The sequence below is a fragment of the Amblyomma mixtum genome, chromosome 5, assembly GCF_055824585.1.
Source record: "Amblyomma mixtum isolate Tamu chromosome 5, ASM5582458v1, whole genome shotgun sequence".
Lineage (NCBI taxonomy): Eukaryota > Metazoa > Arthropoda > Arachnida > Ixodida > Ixodidae > Amblyomma > Amblyomma mixtum.
This window is the reverse complement of record NC_143016.1, coordinates 17,031,066-17,047,598: the sequence shown is the minus strand read 5'-3', so window position 1 is coordinate 17,047,598 and position 16,533 is coordinate 17,031,066. Positions and strand designations below refer to the sequence as shown.

Below are 16,533 nucleotides of genomic sequence, written 5' to 3'. Positions count from 1 at the left end.
GTTAAAAGGAGAACAAACAATGTGGTAGCATTTTAACGCAGTTAACCCGAGTAGACGTGCGAAAGCATGTGTTTAGCCTGGTTAGCTCAAGGTTTTGCTTTTCTGGCTCGTCAACACGCCTGGCAGCGATATTAGACTCAGGTTAAGCTCTGATCGAGGTTAAGAGGATCTGATCTGTTCGTGCCGCAGATGGGGAGGTTGATGGAGACGTCAAAGTGCAATGCACAGCGCGAGAGTGTGTTGCAGTTTAACCCAGATTCCTCTATTTATATTTAAGAGCCGCTTGAGATAAACCAGGATGAGTTTTTTTCCTGTTTGGATCTTCACTAAACCCTCGCCAATCCCCACCGCGGGTGTGTGCCATCGTTTTTCAGGCAACAACAACAACACAAAGGCGTGATCTGCTGCGGCGAGAGCACGGTGCTCTCGTGCAGTGGCCAGCGAAGTTCACCTGTTCGCGCCGCCATGGTTTCGAAATCCAGTCGCTGCAGTAATTATTTTATTTCTCCAGGTTGGCCAAGGTCACCCTCAAGGTCAAGCTTCACACAATGTCCTTGGTTGAAACCGTCTTAAGTTGCGCTTTCGCGCTAAAAAAGCCGCGCATAGAAGACTAAGCAAAGCAATAATGACCCGTTTCTAGACCAGAAGGTGTCGTGACATAAAAAGAGCAGCTTTAAACTACGGTGACGACCATGTCAGAACTATGCCAAAGGCTTTTACTTTCTACCATGAAGTAAAGCGAACAGGCTCTTACAGGCGGTGGATAATGTTGTCAACGCCAACCGGCGTCAGAATCCTCGATGAAGGCACTATGCACTTCCCAAGGAATTATTTAAATCTCTTTATCTATACCAGCTTTCGTGCAACCGAAAGGCTTATGAGGTTAGGAATACATAACACCTACAATGAACTGAAAGAAGCCCATTTAATGGCTCAAATAGCGAGATTAGCCAATTCCAGAACTGGCAGGAGTATTCTTACCAGGCTTGGAATTAACTTTCAACATACGAATAAAGGTGCTAAAGTAGACTTACCCCGTGACTATAGGACGGCCCTACTAATCAAACCACTCCCCAAAAACATGCACCCCTTACACAATGAGGGTAGAAGACAAGCACGAGCCAAAGCCTTACATAATAAATACGGACAGTGCGCTGGAACACTTTATGTAGATGCGGCAGAATACAGACATATGAATGCCTTTGCAATTGTGGCTGTGAACGAGAATGGTAACCACATCGTCTCGGCAACAATCAAAACGAAATCCTCTGAAACGGCAGAAGAGGCGGCTACAGCCCTCGCCCAAGCGCATACCTAAGAGAGCATCATCCTCAGCGATTCCAAAATGGGTATCAATAATTTCGCAAAAGGGCGAATTACAAACACCTCCCTTAGAATCCTCAACGCAACCAAATTCTTACCAAATTATTCCGAACTGATATGGGTCCCAGCCCATTCGGGGAATCCGGGGAGCGCGGCAGCCCACAATAAAGCCCGAGGTTTCGTCGACCGGGCAGTGGATGAGTCTGGCTCCCTGAATTTCACGAAGGACTCCATGATCATATATCATGATCTCACCAATCATTTTAAACTAGAGAGGAGAATTTTCCTCCCTCCGGACAAAAGCCTGACTAAAGAACAAGATGTTACGTGGCGTCGTCTACAGACGAGATCGATACGCACCCCATCACTCCTTGCGCACATTTATCCAGATCTTTACAACCCAAATTGTAAACACTGTGGCCAACGAGCCACCTATGATCACATCCTGTGGGACTGCAAAATAGAGCCACCTCCGGGTGATCTAGTTACCGCTCCTTCTCTCGAGCGGTGGGAGACCGTGCTGGTTAGCTCTAACCCCAGAACGCAAGTTTTGGCGGTGGAGTGGGCTGACAAAGTCGTCGAGGGATGCGTATTCTCGACCACTTAACACGACCTCTTACCAAGCTCTTTCCGGCGAATAAAATGTTTTACAATCAATTCGTGCAATTTCTTTTCTGAAAAGCATACTTTATAGAAGCGCTGGCGGTTCAATCAAGAGCCCCATTCGCTACAAATGCTATTATGAGCTAAGTAAAAAAAAAAAAAAAACAGGCATGCAGAAAGCACCATACCATATATTTTCTGGTCTTTTTCGTGACATTCGAAAAAATGTGAAGCCAAGATGCCTACCCGAGAGTGAGAGGAGCTTTAATTGGACATTGATGACTCCTGCACATGATGGGGAACTATTTAAGTGGAGCAGAAGTCACAAAAGTTTGCACGGGCTCTCGAAATGAAGTGCTGCAAAAGGGTTCTTCAATTTCATAACAAAAGTGTGGTTATTGCTTCCGTTCAAATTTTTCAGTATTCTTTCTTTTTTGTCCTTTAAATGCCAAATTCCGTAAAAGGCGGCTAGTGTACGCTCTAGGCATCAGTGGTTTACATCGGCTATGCATCCCGGTGAAAAATAAAGTACGTCAATAAAATAAACAAACCACATGTCCATATGTCACTGCAACGAACACCGGCTGCGCAGCGACCCACATACAAGCGTGGCTTACGGGCCACTGGGCCGGAGCTAACACCACTCCAAGCCCCCTCAGCGCAGTACAATCGGGACACAATTAGGCGAAAAGCAGCGCCATCTGCAGACATTCACACGAATCAAATTGCCGGCGACGACCGACATACACATGCTCGCCGATCACAGAACCAGCCGACCGACCCCCGATCTCGCGCGGTCCCTTGCCGACAACCCCCCTCCCATCCTTGTCCTCTCGGGGCTCGCACGCCTTCTGTCGGGGTAGCCCCTTGGAAAAAGCTCTCTATCGTGCTCGCGGGGTTAATTTAGCTCCCCAACGGGCTATTTAGCACAAAAAGGAGGCGAGGGGCACACGGCGCACCAAAGAAGGGGAGCCACAAAATTAGCGGTTGTCGCTGCATAGACCCCTCCCCCACCCCATCGCTCTCCCGCTTCCAGTGCCCTTTATCCCCATTCCCCTTCCATTTGTGCTCGCTGAACGGGCCTGGTGTGAACGCGGAGCTGGCTTAAAGCGTAGCCGTTTAGGAGACGACGACATCCACGAGGACTGCAGACACCCCGTCGCCGCCGGTCGGCCCGTCGTGTCTGCTTCAGGGAGCCCGAAAACGAGTCGGGCTGCTGCTGCTGCCGCCGTTTAGGAAGGGCAGGGGGGGCTGAGCGAGCGCCACGCAAGGGGGAAGGGGGCGGGCGGCGGCTTCCACAAACATTTGTGTAGCGCGAATTCTGAGCCGAGCCTGCCTTTTCTTCTCTTCTCTGCCTGCATGCGCACCTTCTCCTTGCCTCTCCTTTCCCTCTGTTTTATTTCGCCTCTCTTCCAGCACCCTGGCGCCGGGCCCGCCTTTCATTCTTCCCTTCCCTCGTGCCTCCTCTGCCCTGCCTCCTTCCGTACCGGGCATCTTTCTCCCGAGCTCATGTAAGGGAAAAGATAACACACGCACGCACGCAGACACAGGGCTGCAGAAAGCAAAGCAGCAAAGCAAAGCGGCCGCGTCGAACAGTCCTCTCGGGCAAGACAGCGGCGGCGCCGACAGAGGTCTTTTTTTGTCAGAGCGCCGTACCACCTTTAGGTGCGCCGGTAGGGACATCTCCCATCGCTCGCTCCCGTCCTCTTCCAAGCGTACGGCTACCTTCTTTCTTTTCTTTTTTTTTCATTTATTTATATTTCCTTCATTGCATATTTCTTTCATTCGTTTTTCATACGCGAATGCGTGCTCCCGTAGCTGTGCGTGCATGTCTACGTAGTACGCGTGTTCCGTACACAATCTAGAGCAGAGGGAGAGGAGAACGGGAGCATTGGAGACACGCGCGAGTGGCACAGCGGGTTCGAGAGCCGTCTTCTGCGGCATTGTGTGCCGCTCTGTGGGCCCCACAATGAAAAGTTGTTTTTAAAAGTAGCCATTTGAAGTGGCTTAAGCCTTTGAGTGGAGCCGTTTTCGAACATGATGGGGACAAGAACCCTGCGACAGAGAGGCGCCGGAAGTATATACACGGCATCTTTTTTCTTTTAGATGTTTTGCTTGCACGGTGAGAGCGACACCCAAATTCTTTTCCTTTTACGCTTGTAAAATCTGGGTACAGCAGCAACGTGTGGTATGATATTAATTTCTTCTCGGCTGTCATCGCCTAGGACACTCTTAGAGAGGAATTGCTAACTATCGTATTGTATTATAAAATAAAGTACCGTCTTTGTCAAATGTAACCAGGTTGCATGGTTTTGCTTCGCAGTCGTATATTTAAACTATTATGCCAGCCCTCAAGCTCTAAATCTCTGTATGGTAAGGAGAACCCCTGTCCTCACCTTCAAAGAACTTTTCGACCTTAGGGAAAGCCATAAAGGCTCTACTATACAAATACTATACAAATACAAGCAAACCATGCAGCCTGGTTACTTTTGACAAAGGCTGTACATGCTGGTTAAAGCTGCGAAAGCTTTCGGTTTAGTTTGTTTTCGTCTGGTTGTCAGCCCTCGTGCTCATACAATTCCCGTGCATATGGCATCTTTTTATTGTTTCTGTTTCTATGCAGCGCCACATAATGTCAAGCGTTCTCAATATACTTATGAATGTCATAACAACTTATGTTTTAGGACAAAAAGTGGTAGGTTTTAACATAGTTAAACCGTGTGGTCGTGCGAAAGCATGAGTTTAGCCTGACCGGCTCATGGTTTTGCTTTGCTGTGTCGTCAGCATGTCTGCAGACTATATTATTTCGTTAGCAGTATTAGTTGATGAAGACGATGTGCGGTGCACAGTGCGAGAGTATGTTGCAGTTACATACGTGGCATGATCGGCCGCAGCATTAACGTAGTGCTCTCGTGCTGTGGGCAGCTGATCTGTTCGCGAAACCACGGGTTCGAATCCCAGCCCCGGCAATATTTATTTATGGACTGGCTAAGGTCGCCGTCAAGGTCTAGCTTCACACAAACTCGAAAAACCGGTTAGACCTCGGGAAGTAGTGCTTTCGCGCTGAGAGTTTGACAATCCTGTTTTCTTTTCTGTCCTCTCGGCTTGGAGAGAAACATCGGTCCTCACATTTTATGCACAGCTGGCCTGGAGATGTCCAGCGGGCCGGAGCTGTCACCCGGAACCGGAAGTCGCGGTAGTCCCGGGCCCGAGAGTGCCGCGCCGCTCCCCCCCGAAGGGGCATCGGCGCCCGGCGGTGGCTCCGGCTCGGTGTCTTCGCCGCTGTCTTCCTCGTCGGCCTGCGGAGGAGGCGCGGCCAGTGGCAGCTCCAAAAAAAAGCATCGACGCAACCGCACCACCTTCACCACGTTCCAGCTGCATGAGCTTGAGAGGGCGTTCGAGAAGTCCCACTACCCGGACGTGTACAGCCGCGAAGAGCTGGCCATGAAGGTCAACTTGCCCGAAGTCAGGGTGCAGGTAAGCCTTTTTTCCTCCACACAGTCATCATCGTCGTCATCATCATCATTTTTAAATTAAAAGTTGAAGAACTACAGTAGACTGTCTCCGCAATAACTAATGCTGGCATCGGCGGCTTAGTATGCTAGCATTAAAAATCATTGTGTTCTGCTGCCAACAAAGGAAGTTGTCCAGATGTCACTCAGCCTGCGCTGGAGGGAAGAGATTCTCTCGGGAGTGCACACTGACAGCCATACAGCCTCACTATCATTAGTCACATGGTAATCAAATAAGCATTGTCATCATTGTCGTTGTCAGCCCGGGGACGTCTACTTCAGTGCAAAGGCCTCTCCCTCACTGACCTCCAATTATCCGACTGTGGCCACTCTCTCCCCTGCAGATTTGCCAACCTCACCTCCTAATACGGTTTGCCGCCCATCACTAGAGTACGTTTACTTTCTCTTGGGTTCTACCCTGCACCCCAACAGACCACCCGTGGTTATCTGTTAGCTGCATTAAGTGTGCCTTTCAAGTCCACGCATTCCTCTTAATTTTGACTAGTATCATTAATTCGTGTTTTTTCTCTGATTCACGCTCCTGCCCTCGCCTCGGCCTCGGTAAAAAGAAAAAAAAAACAGCTCCTTCATTCCATGCACTGGTGCATAAGGACGCCAAATAACTAATCTGTACCTAAATTGCCCCCCCCCCCCCTCTCTCCTTTAAAACACATGCTCCTGAGCCCAGCCGGATCACCACATGATCGCAAATAACGCGTTCTCGATAGCGCGCATAGGGATTTAGACACCAGCGCTGATGGATAACACTCTCTTTAATCAGTGGGTGAACCTCGGAAGATTTGGCTACTACAACGAATACTGTAACGGCGATACCGGTTATTTCAGAAAGAAACGCTGTTGCACAGCCATCGCTAAAAAAAAGGTACTGCAAACTTCTGTTAACCATGAAGTTGTGAACGCCAGGTATACACGCCCTTAAGCCAAGGGCTGCCTTGCATACACGGCTTGGCTGTTTAATTGGGCGCGTGCCCACGGATGCTCCTTCGCATGCACACTATAGTGGCTCTCCGTCGCGACCCGTGATGCTTGTGTACGGACGATCGCAATTAACTCCGGTGCGGGGTCCACTTTTTCACTCGCGGTTGATTTCCAATTCGCGTCGCGCGCGGACACAGCGCCGGCCTGTGAAGGAGTGGGTGCAAGCCGCTGCTGGGGAGCAGCGTTAATTAGACTCCTTTTTTTCCCAAAGTAAAAAAAAAAAATAACGGAGAACGTACTTTCCCCAGCCCGGCGGGCTGGCTGCGTGAGACTTCCCCACGTACACTTGCGACACCTGACGGCGGGTGCGAGGACAGCGAGCGTTTGTGTCGCATCAGAGTGCACGCTACTGCTGTTACTGCTGCTGCTGCCTTGGGGAGGGTAGGGATGGAAGGGTAGGCGGGGAGGCGTTCTCACGGCAACCGCCCGCCGAGAGACCCGGGCTGGCAGCAGCAAGGAACAATAAAAGGGAACGATCCGCGACAGATTCATTTTACGCTCGGCTGCGTCCGTGCTCTCAACGCGACACGCGCGTGCGGTGGACAGCGATGCTTCTTTTCGCTTAGCACCTCGGTTTTCCTAATTTTTTTTTCTTGCCGTTAATTTCATTCTGCCCTAATCTACTTTAATGGTAGCCTCATCTCTTCGCACAGTCCGCTCTTTAATTAATCCTTTTACTTTCCTCTTTCACGCGAAAATGAACTTTAAATGCTTAATATTGAAAGCTTTCTAGCACTATGGTCCATTGATTAATTTATGCTATAAGCAGCCAACTCAACCAATGACTAAGATGGTAGAGCCATTGTTCATAATGACGCTAGTCTCTGTTTGTTGTTGTTGTTACCGCAGAAGCGATGGCACATATCAACAGTGGGAGATTGGCCAGGGTTTAATGCAGATACAATCAGAAGAAATAATCATCCAGGCTTATCTCAGGGGCCTCATCAATCCATGGCAGCCCTAAGGGTTTTGATCGTCTTCTTAGTTGCTAAGTTTGCTTTCTAGAAGCTCTGCTTTTTCTTTTTTGGTCGCATGGCTGCAAACCATCTAGAGACACTTATCTGTTTAATTAGGGAACTTGTACATCTATCTAGCATTCGCAAAACTAAATTTTCTAACATTTGGAACACGTGGTAGAGTCCCGGATGTAGAGCCATTTCTAATTATCATTCGATTTTAAGATGTCAGAACCGCAGCTTGGCTTCAGGTACGCCGCAGTTGAGTACTGAAGATCAATTTCGACCATCCGCTGGGCTTTTTGCTGCGCATTAAAATCTCAGTATGTGGTTTATTTGGCATTGCACAGCGATCGAAATGCGGCCGCCGCGGCTGAGAATTGAACCCGCGTCCTGGTACTCAGTATCAGAACCCCATTGTTACTAAGTCAATGCCGCAATGACAGTTCCAGCTCTAGTTATTGGCGGACCTTAGCTCAGCAGCGTATAACAAGAGATGAAGAAACGTTCGTGTCAAGGTGATTTTAAAAGGCTTATTTTTTGTTTTTTTCGTTCCTCTGAGAAGAACTACGAAGTTACATTTAGGAATTTGTATAGAATGTCACAAGAAATAATGAATCATGCAGCTGTTGCAACGGCAGTTTTATTGCGAAAGTTCCTGCCTCACTTTGAACTAGGCAAGCACTGTATTTCTTTTTTCAACTCTAAGGATTGACGGTGGGGAAGGTTAACCTGTTTACCTATATATCGCAGCTTAAATTGCGTCTCATTTCTTTAGAGAGCACACCCTTACGGTCTGTACAAAATCAAAGGAGTCGCAAACAGCAGCGAACAATGTTTGCGCGGCCTGATAAGCACCACCTCTAGCCATCAACAATAAATGGCAGCTTGAGCACTACTTCATAGTGTAGTGCGCCGCTGACCGCCTTTATTCCTCCAGAGTCGGCAGATCACTGCAACAGTCACGCATTCGAACAGCGCTCATTCCTTTTAAACGAAACAGAAAGAAAGAAACAGTACAAACGAATTCAAAACAGGATAAACGTCTTCAAAAGGGACCGCACAAACCTTGTCGGCGAGAGAAGGGATCGAGGTGCTTGGAGCGACGGTAACTCTTAAAAAAAAAAAAAGATAAAGACGCTTCATTCTTCCGAAAGCCCGAGCTAACGTCACATTCAAGTCGCCCTCTTTCAAAGCGGCCAATTTCGAACAATTACACCCCTCTCGTAAACGCTCCCAATTTCACCAAACCGCTTCCTTCCCCTATTCCTCCCATTAACCTCCCAGCACTTCATCTGCTTAGCCAGTCGCCCCCTCTGCCCCCTTCCCGCGCGTACCGTACCAGAGCGTTTAGGGCCGATGCTCAGGATCCCAAAAGGAGGTCGTTCGCTGCACGCCGGGCGAAACAAACCAGGTAATCTCATATTCCGGTCACAAAAGCCGGCCTTTTGCGAGGTGGGGGGGGGGGGGGGGGGCTCGTTAGCATATTCATAGCTTTATTATCGCCTCCACAAGTTCCCCTCGACCGCACCGCAGCGGCGTTCACGCGCAAACACTGCGGCCAAAGAGCTGTGCTTTGGATTTGCCCCCGGGACACGACGTTGCGAGGGGAAAGGGAAGGGTCCGGGGGAGAGCGAGATACGAAGCTACAGCTCCAGTGGGTCGCATGGATACAGTGGCCGTGTATAAACCGCAGCTGGCTGCTTGACTCGGGTCCCTCTGGCGCATCTGAGCGGAGCCTAAACGGCCTAATAAAATGCCCCGGTGCGCGGCGCTTCGTCGCCCCCTCTCCACCGACCCCGTCCTCCTTTCCCGGAGCAGCGTGTGTACGGCAAATAAGGTATACACGTTCGCGAAGCCTGCGTGTGCATTGTGTGCGTTGGCGCCGCGCTTGGAATAACCAGCGGGGCGCGGCGACCCCACGTCGGTGAGAGCGGCCGCCGAAGGTATACATACAACGCCGCGCGCATGTTGCACAGGCTACCGCACAAGCGAGGTTCGAAGGTGTGGGAGAGAAGGTTCTTGCGTGCGCCGGGACAGAGAGGGGGAAAGGAGGAGGGTGAGCGTGGCAGGAGCAGGCGTCGAGGACAGAGAGACTCATCAGCTATGCGTGTCACTGTCGCTCTCGCTGAGATATCACACCGCGACGCCCCAGCTCCGTGCGGGCGTGCCGGGATTTGTTATGCACTCGACGAGCATGCTGCCGCTGCTGCCATGCTCATTTCCTTTGTTTCTGCGTTTCTGTTGTTTCCCGTTCTCACTCTGCAGTGACTACTGAGAGTTCAGTTCATTTCTTCCCTCTCACTCTCTCGAGGGCGGTTCGGACGTCCTGGCCAGGTACCGGCTCTCTAAATTGATTACCTGTAATGTGCTCCGTCGAGTCTCACAGAGCAGCTTCACGACCTGTCCACCTCGGAAGCGAGCAGACAGGAGATTTTTCTCGTTTTGCGCGATGTAAATGAGGGTGTTCTAGTTTAACCATGCGCGTTTATGGGAGGAACAAGTGGTTTCAGAGCATATCGTTAAGTATTTTGTCCGGAAACAAGCCTCGTTTTTTCGGAAGCAGTTGGTATACAAGGACACAATATTTGTTGCGGTTTCTTTTCAAAACACCGAAGAAAACATCACTTTTGCAAGCTCAGATTGTGTCGTTATGGTACTGGTGAACAAGCACAATATTTATAGAACTATTGTATTAGCCGAGCTTTTATACTCTTGCTCGAGCGAAGTGAAAATCCAATGTGTGCGTGAGGCAAGTAAAGGAAATGAGTAAATGCAATATCGCCCGATTACCTATACCCCAATACCCTGACGTGATGAGCCTGGCTTTTGTCTCGGGCCTGCTCAACGACGTTCTGGCCTTGGTCAATGTAGCACTGGATATCATCGACGCTCAAAGTCTTGTCGCAATAAAGTTCGTCTCTGTCCCTTCGAGTTATGCGCGAAGAAAGGAAGAAAAGCTGACGGTCTTTCTAGTCTGGCTCTGTACTGAAACAGGTAAAATTCCGCGATCCATTCACAAGTTTGAAGGACTTCAAACACATTTCCATTAAATCCGCTGGTAGCAAAAGGCGAAGCAGGTTAGATTTGCACCATAATCGAAAGTCTTAGGCGATAATCCCACTCTGCGACTGTTTCCTACCCATCGTGGGAAGCTTAAAACTTCTGCTCTTCATTCTTGCTTCACATAAATGTTACAGATGGCGATGGCTGTGGGTGGCCCCCGGCTACACAAAAGTCGTCAACATCTGTCACGCGACCCACCCTACTATAAGAACACAGTCCGCTTAGTTGCACTGCTTTAGTCTCAACGAGTAAAGCATCTCCACCGATGTTGCGAGGGAAGCGCAAGGTAGCGGCAGTTGCGGTTTTCACTTTGGGGTTATAGCAGCTACATGCCAAGACACAGTGAGCTCGCTTCTATCTTACCTTTCTCTCCGAAAAAGAAAAGGGTGGGGTGGGGGGGGGGGGGGGGAGAAAAAAATGGGGAACATGCAGACGCTGCCTGCCTGGAGAAAGTTTCTTAAAAAAAAAGAATGAATAAGAAGGAATTCTTTACTGGGGATCAGAAAGCAAGCAAAACAAGCCAAACGCATAAAAAATGATACTTAGCATACAGCATGTATGTTCCCTTAAGAGCGCGTGCGGATTATTAGGAAAAGTGATTAACCGTTTAACCGCCAGCCCCGACCTGTACTCGTCATGAAACGTTGAGCAATGCTATTAATGACGCGTCACATTCGTCAAGCCCGATGATATTTTGCGTTTACTTGCAAAAACAAAGTAGGCTCATTCATCGCCTTCGCTTTCTAGAGCAGGAGAAGACGCAGAAAAAAATTGTGTTTTCGCATTTGACACGTATATCAAGCTTTGCAGCTGTCATTTGACAGCTATTGACAATGAGTTCTAACATTTACAACACACGTCACAGAGAAACATGGTACGTTCCTAAAACGCGCACTAACTACGGTCAACAAATGTTACGCCACACACTGCCATCTTTGTGAAACTCATTAGAAACTTAATAACGTAGCTCTCCTTTTATGGGCTCATTGTGGATTCGTTTTTTTGTTTTGTTTGCTTTGCTGTAGTATACACTGACGCCATGAATGTCTAACCAATTTTCTTTTCTTGTTAGTAACTTATTATTTATGTTTGTGAATTTCAAAGCTATTTTATTTCTATAATTTTATGCTTTATGCTTTCTGCTTTTTAAATCCTTTCAGCATTCTATCATTGATTTTTTTTTTGGCCGTATGTATTTCTGTTATAGCATAGATTGTTATAGAATGTTCACTAATACTTTTTTTTCGTTTATCCATTATTGTATCTTTGCGTTCTCTTCATTTGTGCACAGTGCCATTTCTGTAGGGGGTACAGACCCCGTCAAGCCAAATCCATTTGGCTTTTTGTCTGCACTCCCGTCATCTGTACATGTATAGATGCAAATAAACTTGAATTGAAAAATGGTAGCACTCTTGCGTAATGCTGGCGGCGGCGTTGTTTCTCAAGATCGAGCTATTCCTTGCAGCATTTTGGACAGTGGCGATGATCCCAATGCTCCAAGGGGGAGTCTGGCATAGTTGTTGAATCCTCAATGGACACCGACAACGACTAGAGCGATGACGACGATGACACGCTAAGTAGATCCCGTGCGTGAAACCACGTTTGCACTATTACGCAGCAACGTTTAGGCGCCCGATGTTTTATTTCGGTGCGTCTGTTCAAATATATCCTGCCCATTTCAGAACCACTAATGTCATAACAGTTACATGCATTGAGGAAAATGTTTACTAAAACGAGCTTTCTTCAGCAGTAACAACCATCATAATACAATAAAAAAATACTTTGAGAATCATAACGGCATGATAAAAAAAATATGAGCAAATAAGAATGTCTGGTAAATTTTGCCCATTCTTTTTTTTCTTAAATAACCCTGGGGTTAAAAGGTTAAGATAGTCAGCTGATAGTCTAAACTCATCGTTGAGATATGTAGCTGAATGTTTTCAACGTACGCAGAGCTCGAGTTGTCCACAGTTTCCGATCTGTGTGAACGGCCTCCCCGCTTCATTCACCTGTCGGGCGCAGGTGTGGTTCCAGAACCGGCGCGCCAAGTGGCGGCGACAGGAGAAGATGGAATCCCAGAGTGCCCTGCAACACCGACTCGCTGGGGGTTCCTCCCCTGGTCCTGGCACGGGGGGCGGCGGCTGCCTGGGAGCGCCGCCGACGCTGCCCCTGGACCCATGGCTGGCGCCGCCGCTCCTGTCGGGGGCCCCCTTCCTGGCAGCGGCGGCAGCGGCGGCCGCCGCTTCGCAGCAGCAACCGCCTCCCCCGCCACACCACCACCACCACTTCTTCGCGACAGCGCCTTCGCCTGCCACGGCAGCCTTTCACTTGCAAGGGTGCGTGCCCGTCGCTGCTTCCTCTATACACGCGGGCACAATTCAGTGTAACAGCCCGTTAGAAGCCTATACGACCCAGAAGCAACTGCTTCTCCAACTGCACACACTGAGGAATCACTGAAGAAGGACGGATAGCTGGGCGAGTTGGTAATAGCAGTTCGTTGTGGATGGTACAGCTCGAAACAGACGAAAGTCATTTCGACTTCTACTTTGTCTTCGTCTGTTTCGCGCTGCACCACACACAATAAAGTGAGGAATCAACCACACAGGTCTAAAAGCTGACAGCACACGCCCGGAACTTCTATAGCAAATAAAAAGCTGTCCCAGAACATACAGTGTGAGGCATTAGCAGGGCGAACCCTCAGGATTTTCTGATGTCCGTTATAGCCTCGAGTGGATTCAATGAAGTTCAGGGGTTGTGAATCCTACCCTTTTACACATTGCACACTAAACATTAGAAGTCCAAAAAAAAAAAGTGGCAGACGGTTTTTATTGTGTGTAAGGCTCCATTCTGCCTCCAGTATATCCTGGAATCAAGTTCAGCCTGCAGTGGTACTGCCATTGAACTGGTATTTATGCTAGTACACAACTCAGACAAGATCACCTTTCTATAGGACTCAAGTGCGCACGTTTTTAGAAGAACTCGCCGAGCGTCGCCCAACTTCACGCTACGTGCACTACTGAATGCGCGCATGTGAAATGTGATGTATATGCCGGCGTCATCATTCGTGACGTGTGCACAATGGCTACCGTGCTATAACGGGAATCACGGAATTAACTACGGCCTACATCACTGCACAACAAACCAACTTGCCCTCCAGATCGATTTGCAGATCCAGATCAGTAGCTCGTTTGGCGGCCGCGTTCAGTGGGACCAACAAGCGATGGTCTCCGCCTTTTTGTAACCACTGCAGCAGTGAAGTCGGCTTTACAAGTTACCCTGTGCTTTCAATCGACGAGACGTTGCGTCTAAGACTGATGCATACCACATTCTTTGTGTCAAAAGAAAAAAAAAAAAGGCTAGTAGCGCACAAAAGTGCGAAGGACCAAGCTCGGAGCTTAGCTCTGCATGCAATCGATGCAGTGAACAAATATTAGTAAGAAAATATCATTACAACGATGTGACGACGATCAACAGTGTTGTTGGGCCTCTAAGGCACCTCAGTCACGGGCGCTCGCTTTTAAGCACCCTCGTGCCAAAAAAGGTTATTTACTGTACCAGCACCATTAAATTGCCCCTAAGTCGCCGTTTTTATCTATCTTTACGCCACCCGAACGGCACCGACTACCACCGCAGCAAAATTTACTACGAAAAAGTATTCAAGTCAGGAATAAAGATTTTTGCCTGCACCCCTTGCTGACGTACTGGGAGAAGAAAGCCAGTGCATAACCGAATACGTCTGCTCACATTTCGCAGTAGCCGTGGGCACTTTTTATTTTTCTTGCGTGCGTAGGTACACTATGTTGCAATAAGTGAGTAAGTGAAAGCGGGTAGATGAGGAAGAGTGAGAGGGAGAGACTGAAAGAGCTATATGAGGTGAGGGATAGTGTGTGGGTGAGCAAGATAGTGAGTGAGTGAGTGAGTGAGTGAGTGAGTGAGTGAGTGAGTGAGTGAGTGAGTGAGTGAGTGAGTGAGTGAGTGAGTGAGTGAGTGAGTGAGTGAGTGAGTGAGTGAGTGAGTGAGTGAGTGAGTGAGTGAGTGAGTGAGTGAGTGAGTGAGTGAGTGAGTGAGTGAGTGAGTGAGTGAGTGAGTGAGTGAGTGAGTGAGTGAGTGAGTGAGTGAGTGAGTGAGTGAGTGAGTGAGTGAGTGAGTGAGTGAGTGAGTGAGTGAGTGAGTGAGTGAGTGAGTGAGTGAGTGAGTGAGTGAGTGAGTGAGTGAGTGAGTGAGTGAGTGAGTGAGTGAGTGAGTGAGTGAGTGAGTGAGTGAGTGAGTGAGTGAGTGAGTGAGTGAGTGAGTGAGTGAGTGAGTGAGTGAGTGAGTGAGTGAGTGAGTGAGTGAGTGAGTGAGTGAGTGAGTGAGTGAGTGAGTGAGTGAGTGAGTGAGTGAGTGAGCGAGTGAGTGAGTGAGTGAGTGAGTGAGTGAGTGAGTGAGTGAGTGAGTGAGTGAGTGAGTGAGTGGCACCCAGCAAAATCGAGGTCCATCCCAGAACCTAACTTGGCACATGCACTCTTTTCGCTTCGAGCAGGATAGCAGCTCCAAGCAGCTCCCCACTGAACCTGACGCTATCGAACGAGCCGAAGCCCCAGTCCCAGTCGCCTGAAGACGAAGACGACTCAGCCAGCTCCGGCCGCACTTCGAGCATCGTGACTCTTAGGCTACGAGCTCGCGAGCACGTCCAGCTGCTGTGCAAGGGCGTGTGACATCGACTCCTTTCAGATGGCGGGGCTAAGCCATAGAGGCCGCTGCGGAGTACTAGACTTAACAGCAAAATGTGTATATAAAACAGAATCTCAATTTTACATTTTGCTTCACATTAGTTATCTCGTCTGCCGCTAAAAACAAATAATTCATGAAATAAATTGCCTTCTCGCATTGTAATTCTTACACGCATGAGCGCTTAGGTAGCCAAGAATTGTCAATTTGATATGCCACCTGTTGGAAGACGGCTTGTCGTCGCGCACGTCACTTATTTTGAAGCCATACATCAATTGAAGAAGCACCATTCTGCTTTCATCTAACTTTTTCAATAAACGAAGATGCAACTCAATTTTTAGGCAACTCGCCTTTTACATGGGCGCAGTGGCAAATTTAGGCGATCATATTAGAAAGCGTAGGTGACTTCGCTCTTCCCTAGAACTTTAAGTACGTACCTATAGGTACAGTCCTACATGAAATGCAGTTTCTGTGAGAGAACATGAATAATAGATGTAAATGGTTATCTCTAAGTCTTTACAAGGCTTCGCGGGGAAAGAAAAATAAAGGAAATAGCAGTTGGTTACAAATGCCCCGGAATAAGCGACGTCCACTGATATCTTGCAAACTTGGGAAAATAGTTCTCTATGAAGTTATCTATGAAGCTGCTTCTCCTGAGCCGTGTTTTGGTTTCTCCTTTGCGCCCACGTCTAGGATTCATGCATGTACATAATGTAGAGCAACGCGCTTGTTTCGAGTTCTCTACAATATAAATATGTAAAAAGCTGGAAAATAATAAAGGCTTTATGAAGAAATCGGGAGACACCCTTGTTAGTTTGTTCAATTTTATTTCTCTGTTTACGTTCATGGTGATGTATTTATTTGCTGTTTTCCTTTGAACATCGTTATAAACAACAGCATTTTGTGGATGGACCTACGGAAAAAAGAAAGGTTTGTGAAAGAAGTGATGAACGCATGCAGGGAGTTAGAAAGCAACCACGCCGCCATTTGAGCGGGACGCTACTGCAGTATTGGTGCGAAAGCACTATTCCGACGGGTAAACCCCAGCAAGACCTTGCGATGTTTGTGAGCTTGTGCCAAGTGAAATAAATAAATAAAAAGAAATCAAATACATATACGCGAGTGGGATTGGATCCCGAGGCGGAGTGAGCAGATCAGCTTCGCTGACCACTGCGCGAGAGCACCAGGCTATCGCCGCAGCCGAAGACGCCTCTGTCGCGCTCTGCACTGCACATTGTTGTGTCAGGCGCGGTTGAATGGCAGACGCTCGTCTCCGCAGGTGGCAGCAGGCGATGAGACATGTCACCCTGACAGATGCACACACAAAGTCGCAGGGTCAATACTGCTGCCTTGGGTGCCGTTTA

The 16,533-nt window shown here is 48.5% G+C and overlaps 1 protein-coding gene across 1 annotated transcript in view; it reads left to right on the top strand.

The window, feature by feature from the left end:
* Positions 1-15,861, top strand: part of LOC149341396 (uncharacterized) — a 41,631-nt gene extending 25,770 nt beyond the window's left edge. The window contains exons 2-4 of the mRNA XM_089541962.1: positions 5,069-5,403; positions 12,482-12,795; positions 14,982-15,861. Coding sequence (XP_089398088.1) covers positions 5,069-5,403; positions 12,482-12,795; positions 14,982-15,156 — 824 coding nt within the window. The 3' untranslated portion in view covers positions 15,157-15,861. The remainder of the gene's footprint in view (positions 1-5,068; positions 5,404-12,481; positions 12,796-14,981) is intronic.
* Positions 15,862-16,533: the final 672 nt, after the last annotated feature.